A 14,021-nucleotide genomic window follows, 5' to 3' on the forward strand; every position below is an offset into this window, starting at 1 on the left:
AGCACTTGATCAGTGTAATTCTCTTCAATCAGAGCTTTCCAAACGGGGGAAAAAAGGTTTTGCATTATGCAAAGCTCCCCAAACCTGCCAATATTTTGCGAAAATGGGCCTGTTTTTTTTTAAAAAGGCCTGAATAGCCTTGGGGGTCTTGCAGAGTGCTCGGGGGGGGGGGGCAAATAAAAAAGTGGTCTGTTTTTCCCGAAAACGACCCTATTTCTAGTCCAAAAAATTGCATGCATAGCCTTATGGAGTGCTGCTGGGGGCTGGGGGGCAAAAAAACGGCCCATTTTTTGCTCATTTCTGCCCTCCCCAGCCCCCAGGAGCTCTCTGAAAGTCTCTATAAGGCTATGCAAGGCCATTTTTGTGAAGGGGGCGGGGCTTCGGGAGGCAAAAAATGCTGTATTCAATGTATAAGAGGCACCCAGATTTTCAGCCTCTTTTTTGAGGAAAAAAGGTGCTTCTTATAATCCGGAAAATACGGTATGTTCTTCACCTTGAGTTGACCATAATATTTTCAGAAAGTGAAATGAAAGTATAATAATAATTTGATATACCTGTAGTTGGCTATGCCATTTCAAATGCAACACATTTGTTTGAGTGGCAGAACAGTCTGTGACATCTGTTAAAAAGAAACTTGGTAGGAAATTTTCCTCTCTGCCTGAAATATTAGGGAATCACTGTAGTTTTTATTAAATAGTATTATGCTGAATAGGGTAACTGATACTAGTTTCCCGAGTCCCATGTTACTCAAAATTACAGTGTATCTTTTTTTTTTAAAAAAATGGCTTATTTTGGTAGATCAGTTTTCCAAACCAGGTTCTTCAGTTAAGAAGTAAAAACTAATGTTGACAGATGAACATAATTTGGTCAGTTGAAGTATTTACAGGTCTTAGATCCAGTAAAGTAATAGAGAAATTCATGGTCTGGTCACTTCCTGGTTAGACTATTTCAACATACACTACGCAGAGCTGCCTTTGAAGATCACATAGAAATTATAACTAGTCCAGCATACAGGGGCACACACAGTTTTGGGTATACCATCTTTTAAGCAAATACACAAAATCAGGCAAAGATATCAAGGTGGAATTGTTCACAAAACCTTCGGATGATGAATTGATTGTGAGCAAATATATGACAGTTTTGTGTTACATATTGGATCCTCAGACTTTCATACCATTATATATTTTAGACAGAAAGATAATAGTGTGGACTCTATTTTGGATGAAGCACTTAGTTCAATTTATTATTATTTGAATGCTGAGACAAGATAGCAGGGTGCAAAGTCCCCATATGAATGACAGCTAAACATTTTTAGTCATAATGATTACTGTAGAATCTGTAGTGTATTAACAGACACATGCTAAATAAATCCATGCAATGATTAAAATGTATTTTTGCTGAAACTTGGCATTTATAGATGTTGTTCATTTAAGGTGATGTTAGAAGTAGAAATCTAAGCCGTTTTTCTTTCTTGATCATCATTATCCTTTTGTGGCTTCAAGAAAGCTTTTATAGCTAGCTAAGAATGAACCTCTTGAAAAGCAAGCAGTCACTTTTTTGGACAGTTGCTTCTAAGGCAGGCTGCATACAATATCTTGGCTCGTCTTTGTAAACCAAAACATGTGTCAGCATTATGAAATCTGGCGCCTCACAATTGGAAAATTCTCCAAGGGTTCTTTTAAATTTTTGCTTTGTGATTTTCTGCTCAAGATTAGTCACATAAAGCATTCTAAAATCCAAAAGCTGTTTTTGCCCACAGTAATGCAAGCAAAAAAAGAGATCTTCTTTTATCTCAGTCTGGGATGCGGTAACAGCATAAAAAATAGAGATTTGAGCAAAATATTCTAGCAGGAGTAGGGAAACATTGGAGCCTTATTTCAAATATATTGTTGCACCTTTCAAATATAGGCTTTCCGGGTTGATTAATTGCTTTAAATTACAGTAGTACCTTGGTATTCAACTGCTCTGAAATTCATTGAATTTGGCACTGAAAGCATTTTGTCCCTGCACTCATTGTTTGTTTGGTACTCAACGCACAAGCTAGAATTTAATCAGTGTTGGTTTCATTGTGACTCACTATATTTTCCCACCATATGGGAAAAATCTGTTTGGTACTCATCATTTTGGTACTCATTGTACTTCCCAGAACCAATTAATGATGAGTACTGAGGTACCACTGTATTATAGTTTGGAATTCGATTTTGGAATCTTGGAAGGCCAAATAACCTGGAGCTGCTAAGAATAAATCATAAATCCTTGAAAACCATTAGTTTCATTCTTGATGGTAGCTTTCCATGGTCCTCAAGTTAGTTACTACAAGAATGACAAAATAGAGGAGTACAGAAGTTTTATGTTTTTATCTTAGAATAGACATTCCCCTTATTGTAAGGAAGAAGGGTGGGAGGGAAATGTGTCATCCAAAATGGTAGTTCCACCTGCGGTTTTTAACAGCTGTAAAAGTTGTGCAGTAAGACAATACAAAATGAGGCACAAATCTAGGAAGTCTTATAAAAGGCTGTTACTGACAACACTTCAGTGGTTGTGTCTTAATGCTGATATTCAGCTATAAAAGTGCCTGCCTCCCAACTTTATGCCTAAATAAAAGTTGATGTAGTTTCCCAGGTTTTCTCCAATTGTTGTCTTCAAATTGATATTATAACATCCTTCATATTGAAAACAATATATCATCTTGTCCTCTGTGATTTTATCTAATTCCTTCTTGACCAATTCACACTGATAGCTGTCACTAAATCTTATGATAATTAAGATGATAGAATTTGCTATCTGCTCTTGGATATGCTCTCTTTTTCTTGTCTGGCCTGAATCACCCATGTTTAATATAACTGGATGTTCCATATTGTAGTATTATTCTTATGCCTACCGCAAAGTACATGAATTTTATTTCAATCAAATTACCTCACTTTCTGATCGTGTAAATAATTTAAAACTGCCAGGTATGCTGCATAAAAATGCAAAAATAGAAACAAGATTATGATGCAATAGAGAAGATAACATTCGATGTCTTCTTCAGGCATGTTGACTTCAAACCCCAGAATTTCAAGCCAGCTGGAATGGAAAAACTCTACAGTATTAGGAAAAAAGAGCAGTCCAACAAGGATGGTCAGTAGGAAATAAAGCTTAGCAGGGTTTAAGTCCAAAGACAGAAATAGTAGAGAACAGGGAGAGGTATGTAAGAAAGTGGAGGCTGTCAGTGAAAAAGGACACAAAAGTAAGATTTGGACATAATTTTTTCTCCTGGAATCTCTTCCTTTCCATGCAGGAGCTCAGATGGAATAAATTGTATACATTTTTACAAAGCATATTCTGTAATCTTTATTTTAGTTTAAGTGGCTAGTCCCTGCATACATTCTGCATCCAATAAACCCCATCTGTTTCATACAGCCTAGGGTTGGCAGTAGGATCTAGGGGCACAATAACATGTTACTTTGAAGATTTAACAGTTGGACAGCATAATATCACTATGGTAGTACCTACTAATGCTTATATCGGTACAACAGCACAGATCCATAAACAATGTAGCTTTTCAACACAGGTCTTTATTTTCTTAAGAGCCAGTTTGGTGTAGTGTTTTGAGGCACCAGGCTTGAAACCAAAGAGACAGTGTCACTTCTAACGTTACCTTAGGCCCAAAGCCAGTTAATTTTATTTATTTATTTGTTTGATATATATTTTTGCCACCTATCTCACTATGAGACTACCCTAGGTGGCTTATAGCAATAAAAAGGGAAAAATGAGAAGAGTGTAAACAGCACAGTAGTAAAATAATAGAACAATAAAATAAACACTTCTGAAAAATTGTTGTCAAGAAAACTGCATGGATTTGTCCAGATTGTGGCTAGGAGTCAAGACTGACTTGGAGACACCCCCCCCCCCCGCTTTCCCCCAATACCTGCATGCCTCTATTCCTATAATGTACAATGTTAAAAATCCAGAGTTATTTCTTGTTGTTTTTGCAGGACTGTGTCTCACTTTTTCCTTGCGAAATGTTTGTGGTTGCCCTTTATTGGCAGCATTGTGAATGAATAAATGGGGGCAGTGTGTTTGCAAATGACTTCACTGGTATTTAATCCAATTCAGCTGAGTGTATTTTTATCTTGTTTTCACATTCTTGTATTGTCCAAAGTAACAAGACATTTTCTTTTGACTAAGAAGAATTGTAACTTTGGCACATGACCGTTTTGGGGATTTAAAAGCCAATCCCAAATAAAGATGCTATTATAATACTTCTGGCGGGCGTTCAGGCTTGAATATTAGCGAACTACTATGGCGACCTTACATCTCTCTGCATTTATTTAACTACAGGTAGTCCTCGATTTACAACCACAATTGAACCCAAGATTACTGTTGTTAAGTGAGACATTCCTTAAGTGAATTTTGCCCCACTTTATGACTTTTCTTGCCACAATTGTTAAGTGAAGCACGATAAATTAGTAACTCGATTGTTAAGTGAATTTGGCTTCCCCATTGTGTCAGAAGGTCACAAAAAGGGATCACACGACCTTCGGACACAACAACGGACATAAATATGAACCTGTTTCCAAGCATCTGAATTTTGAAAACATGATCATGGAGATTCCAGAAAGGTCGTAACTGTGAAAAACAGTCATGTCACTTTTTTCGGTGCCATTGTAACTTTGAATAGTCACTAAATGAACTCTTGTAAGTCAAGGATTATAGGTACATTTAATAATTGGAAAGACTGGCTGGGAATCCTAGAAGTTGTAGTCTGATTTATTTGGAGTGCTCTAAGGTGGGAGATTTCTAGCACTGAAGGGGGGCCATCAAGAATAGATCACTTAATTATTCTTTCTGTTTAAAGGTGAGACTATATCATCAAACAGACATTTCATCGTCCCTTAGTCTATTCCTTTCTTTTAAAAAACTGTTTTATTTCATTGTGTCTTGCAGTAAATTCTGTAAGCCAATTATGAAATGTGAGGGAAATCCTCTTAAATCTGCTCCTTTCATTAGCTCAGTTGATTCCCCCCCCCTCAAGTATGATTAATTCCTATCCTCATCCAGTTTTCTATATGTCAATGATGGAAACCTGCATCAGAAAACCTAGAACCTTTCGCCTAGAAAGGTATAAGAACAGAGATACTTGGGGAAAAAAGCTCTTTTTTAATTTGGTTCTTAAATTCTCCTTCAAAAACTCAGAAACTTGTTCTTGCTCAATCATTGTCATAAAGTTTCTAATATTTTGCCAAAAATAACTGAAGTTGAGTAATTATCAAGGTCCACCTTGGCTTTGTATTTCACTATAAAAAGCACATCTTTCTAGATCAGGGCTGTCAAACTCAAGACCCGCAGGCTGGATCCTGACTGTGGGATGCTTAGATCTGGCCTGCAGTGCCGTCTTGGAAACAGTGAAGGACTGGCCCATGGTGCCTCTGCCAGCAAAAACGGAGCTAGTGAGGGCTGTGCGCGGTCCTCCCAAGCTCTGTTTTCATTGGCAGAGGGTTGCAGGAGGCCATCCCAACCAAAAATGGAGCTTGCAAGGGTCGCATGAGGCCCTCCTGAGATCTGTTTTCACTGGCAGAGGGTTGCAGGAGGCTGTCCCAGGCAAAAATTGAAACCGGGAGCCTGTTTTTGCTGGCCATGCCCACCTTAGTCATGCCCCGCCCCCCCGAGGTGAAACACAACCCTGATGCAGCCCTCAATGAATCAAGTTTGACACCCTGTTCTAGCTAGATCTAAGAATGGACAGATACAGTATTTATACTATTTGTAAGTTTTATATTAGAATGACAATTCTGGTTTGCATCAAAGACACTAACATCAGATATACTTCTCAAATAATGTCTGATCAGCATAATTTTTTTAAAGGTAGTAGGTAGAGCAGTATGCTATTATTTCTCCTTTATCGTTCAAATACATGTTCCCATAAAAAGGTTATGCTATCTTTGAGGAATTGCTATTAAGTAAATTATGTTTTCTATCTCATTTTGATAAGAGGCAATATGCTTGCTATACGTAACCAATCAGAAATTCTAGACAATAGGTGTATGTGTAAGAGGAAGATGGTTTTGGCAGGAAGCTCTGTATTGTATGAATTGTATTTTAAACAATTAGGCTAATGAAAACTTCACTGCTTATATGATCTGACATATCATTGTTGTTTTTTAGGCTAGTGGACTACCGGCAGCTTGATGACAGCGAGGGATACTGATAGCATGGGATTCTTCATGGTTGCCTTGCTTACTGGATGCTAATTCAGAATGCCGACCACAACAGTAAATTTGAAGTGCTCCTTTTGTGTGTATTTGGCCCAGAGAAGACTTCTGATTGCCATGCCAAGCCTCTTCTCTCTTGCCTTGCGACACCCAGTTAATTGAAGCTTGAGAGAAGTGTTACTGATTGTTGGTTCCCGTCAAATCAAAAGTTGTATCCTTCATCGCAAGAAGATGAAATTTCCATTCTATTGGCTTTTTGTCAAACAGACACAATAATATTTCCTTCTGGAAATCCTGAGATACAAACTGTTTTAGGTATGGCTACTGATCCCACGTGATAGAGGTGTGTGGCACCAACCTTGGGACTCATGACTGGGTATACAATGTTGCGGAATGGGGGAGTAGGGAATGGAGGCCAACCTTGGATGCTACGATGGTCCAGTCGGATTCGACTCACTTGGCTTAGCTTCACATTATTCATTATCCTGGTCTTTTTTCCGCTCATTGCCCATTACTACTTAACCACCATAGATGATGTAGATGATGCTGGCAAGCGCATCTTTGGTCCCCGCATAGGTAACGAACTTTGTGAGGTGAAGCATGTTGAGGATTTATGTCGAATTCGAGAGTCAGTGAGTGAAGAGCTGCTCCAGTTGGAAGCTAAGCGGCAGGAGTTAAATAGTGAGATTGCCAAGCTGAATCTCAAGATTGAAGCCTGCAAGAAAAGCATTGAGAATGCGAAGCAGGATCTTCTGCAACTAAAGAATGTTATCAGTCAAACAGAGCATTCATATAAAGAGTTGATGGCTCAGAACCAGCCCAAGCTTTCACTGCCGATTCGGCTGCTACCAGACAAAGATGACTCTAGTTTTCCCATGCCAAAATCCAATAGAAACTGCCGGCTGCATAATTGCTTTGACTATTCACGCTGTCCACTAACCTCTGGTTTTCCAGTATACGTCTACAACAGTGACCAATTTAATTTTGGGAGCTCATTGGATCCTTTAATTAAGCAAGCCTTTGAATCCACTGTCAGAAGCAACATATATGTTACTGAAAATGCAAACATTGCCTGTCTCTACATTGTCCTAGTAGGAGAAATGCAGGAACCTGTAATGTCTAAACCTACTGAATTAGAACAACAGTTGCACGCTCTGCCATATTGGAGGACAGATGGACATAACCATCTCATTATTAATTTATCCAGGAAGTCAGAAACTCAAAACTTCCTTTATAATGTCAGTACTGGGAGGGCCATGATTGCCCAGTCCACCTTTTATGATGTACAGTATCGTCCAGGTTTTGACATTGTAGTATCTCCTCTGGTCCATGCCATGTCTGAACCCAACTTCCTAGAGATCCCACCCCAGGTGCCAGTAAAGAGAAAATACTTATTCAGTTTCCAAGGGGAGAAGGTTGAATCTCTCCGATCCAGCTTACAAGAAGTACGATCATTTGAGGAAGAAATCGAAGGAAATGCACCAGCAGATTATGATGATAGGATCATTACCACATTAAAGGCTGTTCAAGACAGCAAATTGGACTTTGTCTTGGTGGAATTTACGTGTAAGAATCAGCCAAAGGCAAGTTTGCCCACTGAGTGGGCTCTTTGTGGAGAAAGGGAAGACAGACTACAGCTACTGAAATTATCTACTTTTGCACTGATAATCACCCCGGGTGATACCCATCTTATGATCTCTGCTGGCTGTGCAATGAGACTGTTTGAGGCTCTAGAAGTTGGGGCTATTCCAGTCATCCTTGGAGAGCAAGTCCAACTGCCTTATCATGATGTAATTCGGTGGAATGAGGCAGCCTTGATTATACCAAAGCCACGTATTACAGAAGTGCACTTCCTTCTGAGGAGCATTTCTGACAATGACCTCTTGGCCATGAGGAGGCAGGGCCGTTTCTTATGGGAAACCTACTTTTCCACTTCAGACACTGTTTTTAGCACGCTCTTGGCTGTCATAAGGACACGAATCCAAATTCCAGCTGTTCCCATTCGAGAGGAAATGGCGGTGGAGATCCCTCACCGTTCTGGCAAAGCTGCTGGCACAGATCCCAATATGGCGGACAATGGGGATTTAGATTTGGGGCCAGTAGAAACTGAACCACCGTACTCATCTCCCAAATATTTACGCAATTTTACTCTCACAGCAATGGATATTTACAGAAATTGGAACTCAGCTCCTGGTCCCTTCCACCTCTTTCCTCATACGCCCTTTGATCCTGTGCTACCATCAGAAGCCAAGTTTTTAGGGTCAGGCACTGGATTTCGACCTATTGGTGGTGGAGCTGGTGGCTCTGGGAAGGAGTTCCAAGCTTCATTGGGTGGCAATGTTCCCAGGGAGCAGTTTACAGTAGTCATGTTAACCTATGAGCGAGAGGAAGTCTTAATGAACTCCTTAGAGAGACTCAATGGTCTCCCTTACTTAAATAAAGTTGTAGTGGTCTGGAATTCCCCCAAACTTCCATCAGAAGATCTCCTTTGGCCAGACATTGGTGTTCCAATTGTGGTAAGTCAAATTCAGATATTTCCTTTTTTATTCCTACGAGAAAACTCAAGTTACTATTTAAATAAAATGTTAAGTCTTCAGTTGTGCCATAAGATGTTCTCAGTTTGCATGCATTTCCCCCCCCCCCCAGATTTTAGAGCAAAGCAAAACATGAAATCCAGAAATTGCCCAGGACATTCAGTAAAAAAATATGAGATTTGGGTTATAATTTATATATATTTTGTATATATGCATATATGCATATATGCATATATGCATATATGCATATATGCATATATACATATATACATATATACATATATACATATATACATATATACATATATACATATATACATATATACATATATACATATATACATATATACATATATACATATATACATATATACATATATACATATATACATATATACATATATACATATATACATATATACATATATACAATTGTATATGCTAAAATACAAATAAGGAAAAAAAGAAAGGAAAACTCTAGAAACAACCCAAAATAAAAGCATCCTAATGTTTGCATAAAACACATTATATTTTGAAGTGATACACCTTTTGAATAACCAAATGGTCATATAGCTCCTTGAGTTTCCCATTACATCTTTAACACACCTTATTATTAAAATTATCATACATCTGACATTTTTAAGAATAATGTATTTAAAGTTTGGTAAAATATTTCAACACTAGATTCTAATTTCTTGTGCAGTACCACTGAGGTATTCATGATGTAAGTATGTTTTATGGATTCTTGGTTCAAGAAATTGAGACTGTAGATGAATCCAAAGTGCAAGGAATGGGAAAGAGCAGTAGCCGGTTTGCAAGAAAAAAATGAAGTCATGGACCATATGCCCACGGGGCTTTGATTGGTCCTGAGCAGAGATTACTTGCTCTGTTCCTTTTAGCATGAGTTCATTCATTGGTTAGCTTTTTACCTTCCTCAAGTTCAAGATTGTTTCCCTTGGAATATGACAATCAGGGACAACAGTTGTAAACAATGTACAGCAATTGTGTTCCTATTATCCACTATAAAAATTTAAGATTGCAATATTAGAAGCAGTATGTTGCTTGCAGTAAGGCAATGCAAAAACACATGGTTTTTTTTTTCAATTACCAAACAGAAATATATGTTATTATATGGATCTGTCAGTTTAAGAGAATATATGTAGCTCGAGGTTGAAAGGAGGGGTCTTTGGTGCTCTCTGAGTTCCCCAAGCTCAGAGCCCACCAGGAAACACCCCCCCTCAGGTATGGGTATGTTTAACATTTCCAAAGGTGCATTGCTGATATGTGTTTGAACCTTGTGCTTTGATATGGCCTATAATCTAAACAAATAGTAAAAAAGATATGTCAAACTAAAAATTGCAAACTTAATGGTAGATAGCCAATTTGAATTTTGGAGTTTACATTAAAGCAATGCTGCTTTTAAAGGCCTAGAATATTATTTTAAAATACAATTTCACGAGTGCTAGTGGGGAATGCTATTAGGTATTGCAAAAATAGGATATTCTGATTGTTCTTCCATCCATTGGAGCAGGATGGGCCACCTTTAAACTTCTCTGATATTGTGCTGAGGGCTGCAAATGTGTTTCGCTTCATAATCTGAGCTTTCCTGTAGATCAGTGGTCCCCAACCTTTTTATCGCCGCGGACCAGTCAGCCTTTGATAATTTTACCGTGGCCCGCTGAGCGCGCGCAGGGGTGGGGGGGCGTTGTTCGCGACGACACATTGATTGTTTATATATCAGATTGTTTTGATTAAACAACTTTTATTTTATTGTATTTAAACATGCCTTACAAAATAAAATACAATTACATAAATATAAAGTGCTTTAATATGCCCCCCCCCCACCCGGACAGATTTATGTTCCTCAAAGACCATCCTGAACCCTCAACCCGGACCAACCTTTCTGCCCGCCCTCCCCCTCCCCACCACATTCGGCGGGCAAAGAACAGAGCGCGCGCGCGCGAATGCCGTGGAGAGAGAGAAAATAAATATATATATAAATATATAACTGTTTGGGAGTAAAAGCGGGGAGGCGCACCCAGCCGAGGGGGGGGGGAGGAGGAGGAAGGAGGGTGGGAAGGAAGCTGGCAAGCGAAGAACAGAAAGTAATTAGCAAGGATTAAAACGACCTGCCGGAAAAAGGAGAGGGGAAAAAAAAACACCAGATCTGACGGCTAGTGCAGCCTCTACCGGAGGGGCTGCAGAAACACACACCGCCAGTCCTGTCCTTCCTTTCCAACCAGTCTCTCTCCGCGCGCGCATACACACACACCACACAAACACACACCCGCCGGCAGATATGCACGCACACACACTTTTTTTTTTGCAATTGGCAGAACTACGGTTTTCTTTCTTTAAAAAAAAAAAAATTAAATGGAGGTGGGGGGTGTGTGGAGAGAAAGGGAGAGAAGCGGACACAAAACCGAGCCGCACTCGCGAACCACAGCATGCATCTGGGTGACAAAATTGCAGGGAGAAAGCAGGAAAAGCCGAGGAGAGAGCAAAAAAAGAAAAGAGCCAGACCAAGCGCGGCAGGGCGGGAAGGAAGGCGATGATGATTGGGGGAGGTTTGAAAAAGCAGATCCAAGCGCAAAAGTTACTGAGTCATTTCAGCGGCGGCCGGAACAGTTTTCTTGACTCCCTCCCTCTCTCCCTCTCTCTCTCCTCTCTCACTCTCTCACTCTCTCTTTCCCTGGCGATGGATCGGTGCGGGAGGGGGGGGAGAGAGAAGGGAGGAGACGGCGAGGGAGGAAGGGAGAGAGAGCCGAGGGTGGGACCAAAGGGGGGGGAGAGAAATGCATTTAAGAGGAGCGGATTTAAAAGAGCGATCATGGCCCCCGGCCGCTGCGCGGCCCGGTGCCAGGTACTCCGCGGACCGGCACCGGTCCGCGGACCGGGGGTTGGGGACCACTGCTGTAGATGATGGGTCTTGTATTATGCTTGCTATTTCCTAACTAGCATCTTTGTAGCATTGCATCTACTTGAACTGTGATAGATAAAACCATCAATTTTGGGTGTGAAGGAATGAATAGACTTTATGGAAGAGGCTCAATAGAAGAAAGTTAATAATATTCTGTCTTTCTGGGATGATGGTATGTTTGTTGCTTTGAATTCAAACACATGCACAGTGTGTCTGTGTGTGTGCATGAAAGAGAGTGTAAAACCCAATGATAGAATAACAATTTATTATGTTGTCATCTAGGACCTTGATATTGGGTTAAATGAAATTAATATTCCATCTTGCAGTTTCTAGCTAATGAATCACGCTGTTCAATTCCGACAGCAGTGAATGAAACAATTTTTTTTCTGAGAGCAATAATATAAAACATTTATCTCACTGCAAATGGGCATTTATATTAGGGTTGCCGAATATTTCCAGCAACACTAATATACAGTAAATGGTGACAATTAATTGGCTACTTAGTCAGAAGTGGACAATCTGTTGCCCGCACACATAGCCGTTTCACTCCCCCAGACCAAACAAGCCTCAAGTATTTGATGACAAACTCATAATAATGTCTTGCTTTTTATGTGCTGCAAATGGCAATGTGTTAATGTATTAACAGACCTATTTTTGCAATTAACCCCAATAAAACCAAACGGGTTCAGAAAAAGGGCTTAAAGGCTTTTCAGTGGAATCAACACGTCATCAAAAGAACTGTTAGCTGGAAGGGAGAAGCAGAGAGAAAAAGAGGTAGTGGCCCCTTAACTCCATTTCATTTGAACTTCACTCTGGCTGGTGATTGGAGCTGCTGGCTGGAAGGGGAAGCAGAGAGAAAAAGTGGAACAGGTAGTGGCTCCTTAACTCCATTTCATTTGAACTTTCCTGTGGCTGGTGATTGGAGCTGCTGGCTGGAAAGGGGAAGCAGAGAGAATAAGAGGAACAGGTAGTGGAATCATATGTCCATAAACCAAAATAGTAATAATACATTCTAGATTAGTGCGCTTGAAATTGTGATTTTATTTATTTCAAAATGCCAGGTTTAGTTCAATGTAATAGCTGTCTTGCACCTGTCTTTCGCAGTACTCTTTTCAAATTTGGATACTGTCCCTTTTGTAAACAAATTACTAGTCTACATAGACAGATTACCTATCTAGAATCTCTAATCTGTGCTCTTCAAGCAGAAATTAGGTGTCCAATTCGGCCATTCCACTCTACGGAGATGCCACGCTATCAGCACCCCCCCCCACCGCAAAGATCCTGCAGGAGGAGCGCAGTCTGGACAACCATGGAATCTGGCAGGGTGAGAGCTGTGAACCATAAACACAAAGCTTTTGCTGTGACCCAGCATAACAGATATAGCGCCCTTGCTGACACTAAAGAGACAGGTCAAGGTAGTTGTGATAATGATGACTCAAATAAGCAGGGAATCGTGGTCCAAAATGAAGAACTTACTTTGGAAAGGCAAAATGTGGAACCAGGTATCACACATCAGTAGCACAAGAAGAGCAAGGTATGCAAAAAGAGAAGTCACCTTCTGGTTGGTGATTCAATCATAAGGGATGTAAATTTAGGAAAAGATATGGAGGTTTTAAAAGAGGTCAGGTGTCTGCCAGGTGCTACTGCCAGCAGAGACAAGAGGCGTATTCTTAAGATAGTCAAGAATGCAAGTAAGGACTGTGATGTTGATGCTATTATACATCTTGGCACAAATGATCTGTCCCAAAAAGATGTACTTTCTGTGAAGAATGATTTCCAGAGCTTGGGGTATGAACTTAGTAGTATAGCTTGTAGGCTTGTCTTTTCAGAGGTTTTACCAGTATATAAGGAACAAAAAGGGAAGGGCCAGTATGTAGTAGAGTTTAATGTTTAATGAAAAACTGTACAAAAGAGATGGTTTGCACCCATCCAAGAAAGGGACTGAGTTACTTGGCATTAAACTCACAGATTTTCTGGTAAACATTTAAACTGAACAGCGGGGACAGAGAATTAATTGATACAGAACATTTTTGTCCCCAACAATCTAAAATTCATAGGGTTATCAGTGCATGTAACACAGATGTTTGTGCGGGTAAGATTATCACTCCCGCTGTCAAGCAAAACCAAGCATTTAATAGTGAGTGCCATACCATGTGCATGAATCATACAAGTGGCAAGAAAATAGGGGCAGTCAGGAATAACACAGGTTATGTAGACAGTAAACATAGGGTCAATCAAAATGGACTCAAATGCCTATACACCAATGCACAAAGTATGAGAATAAACAGGGTGAATTAGAAATTCAAGTAAAAGAGGGCAGATACAATATTGTTGCCATTACAGGAACTTGGTGGGATGAAACTGACAAATGGA

General features: G+C 39.9%; 1 protein-coding gene across 2 annotated transcripts in view; it reads left to right on the forward strand.

Annotated features, from left to right (window-relative positions):
• Positions 1–14,021, forward strand: part of EXTL3 (exostosin like glycosyltransferase 3) — a 149,478-nt gene that overhangs the window by 99,475 nt on the left and 35,982 nt on the right. For both annotated transcript variants that reach the window (XR_015696895.1, XM_014057459.2), the window contains exon 3: positions 6,148–8,710. Coding sequence is in view for 1 of the 2 variants with exons in the window: in XM_014057459.2 (XP_013912934.2) it covers positions 6,563–8,710 (2,148 nt within the window). In the remaining variant the exon portion in view is untranslated. The remainder of the gene's footprint in view (positions 1–6,147; positions 8,711–14,021) is intronic.

The sequence above is a fragment of the Thamnophis sirtalis genome, unplaced genomic scaffold, assembly GCF_051295495.1.
Source record: "Thamnophis sirtalis isolate CommonGarterSnake01/CBP01778 unplaced genomic scaffold, rThaSir2_p1.2 scaffold_6, whole genome shotgun sequence".
NCBI lineage: Eukaryota > Metazoa > Chordata > Lepidosauria > Squamata > Natricidae > Thamnophis > Thamnophis sirtalis.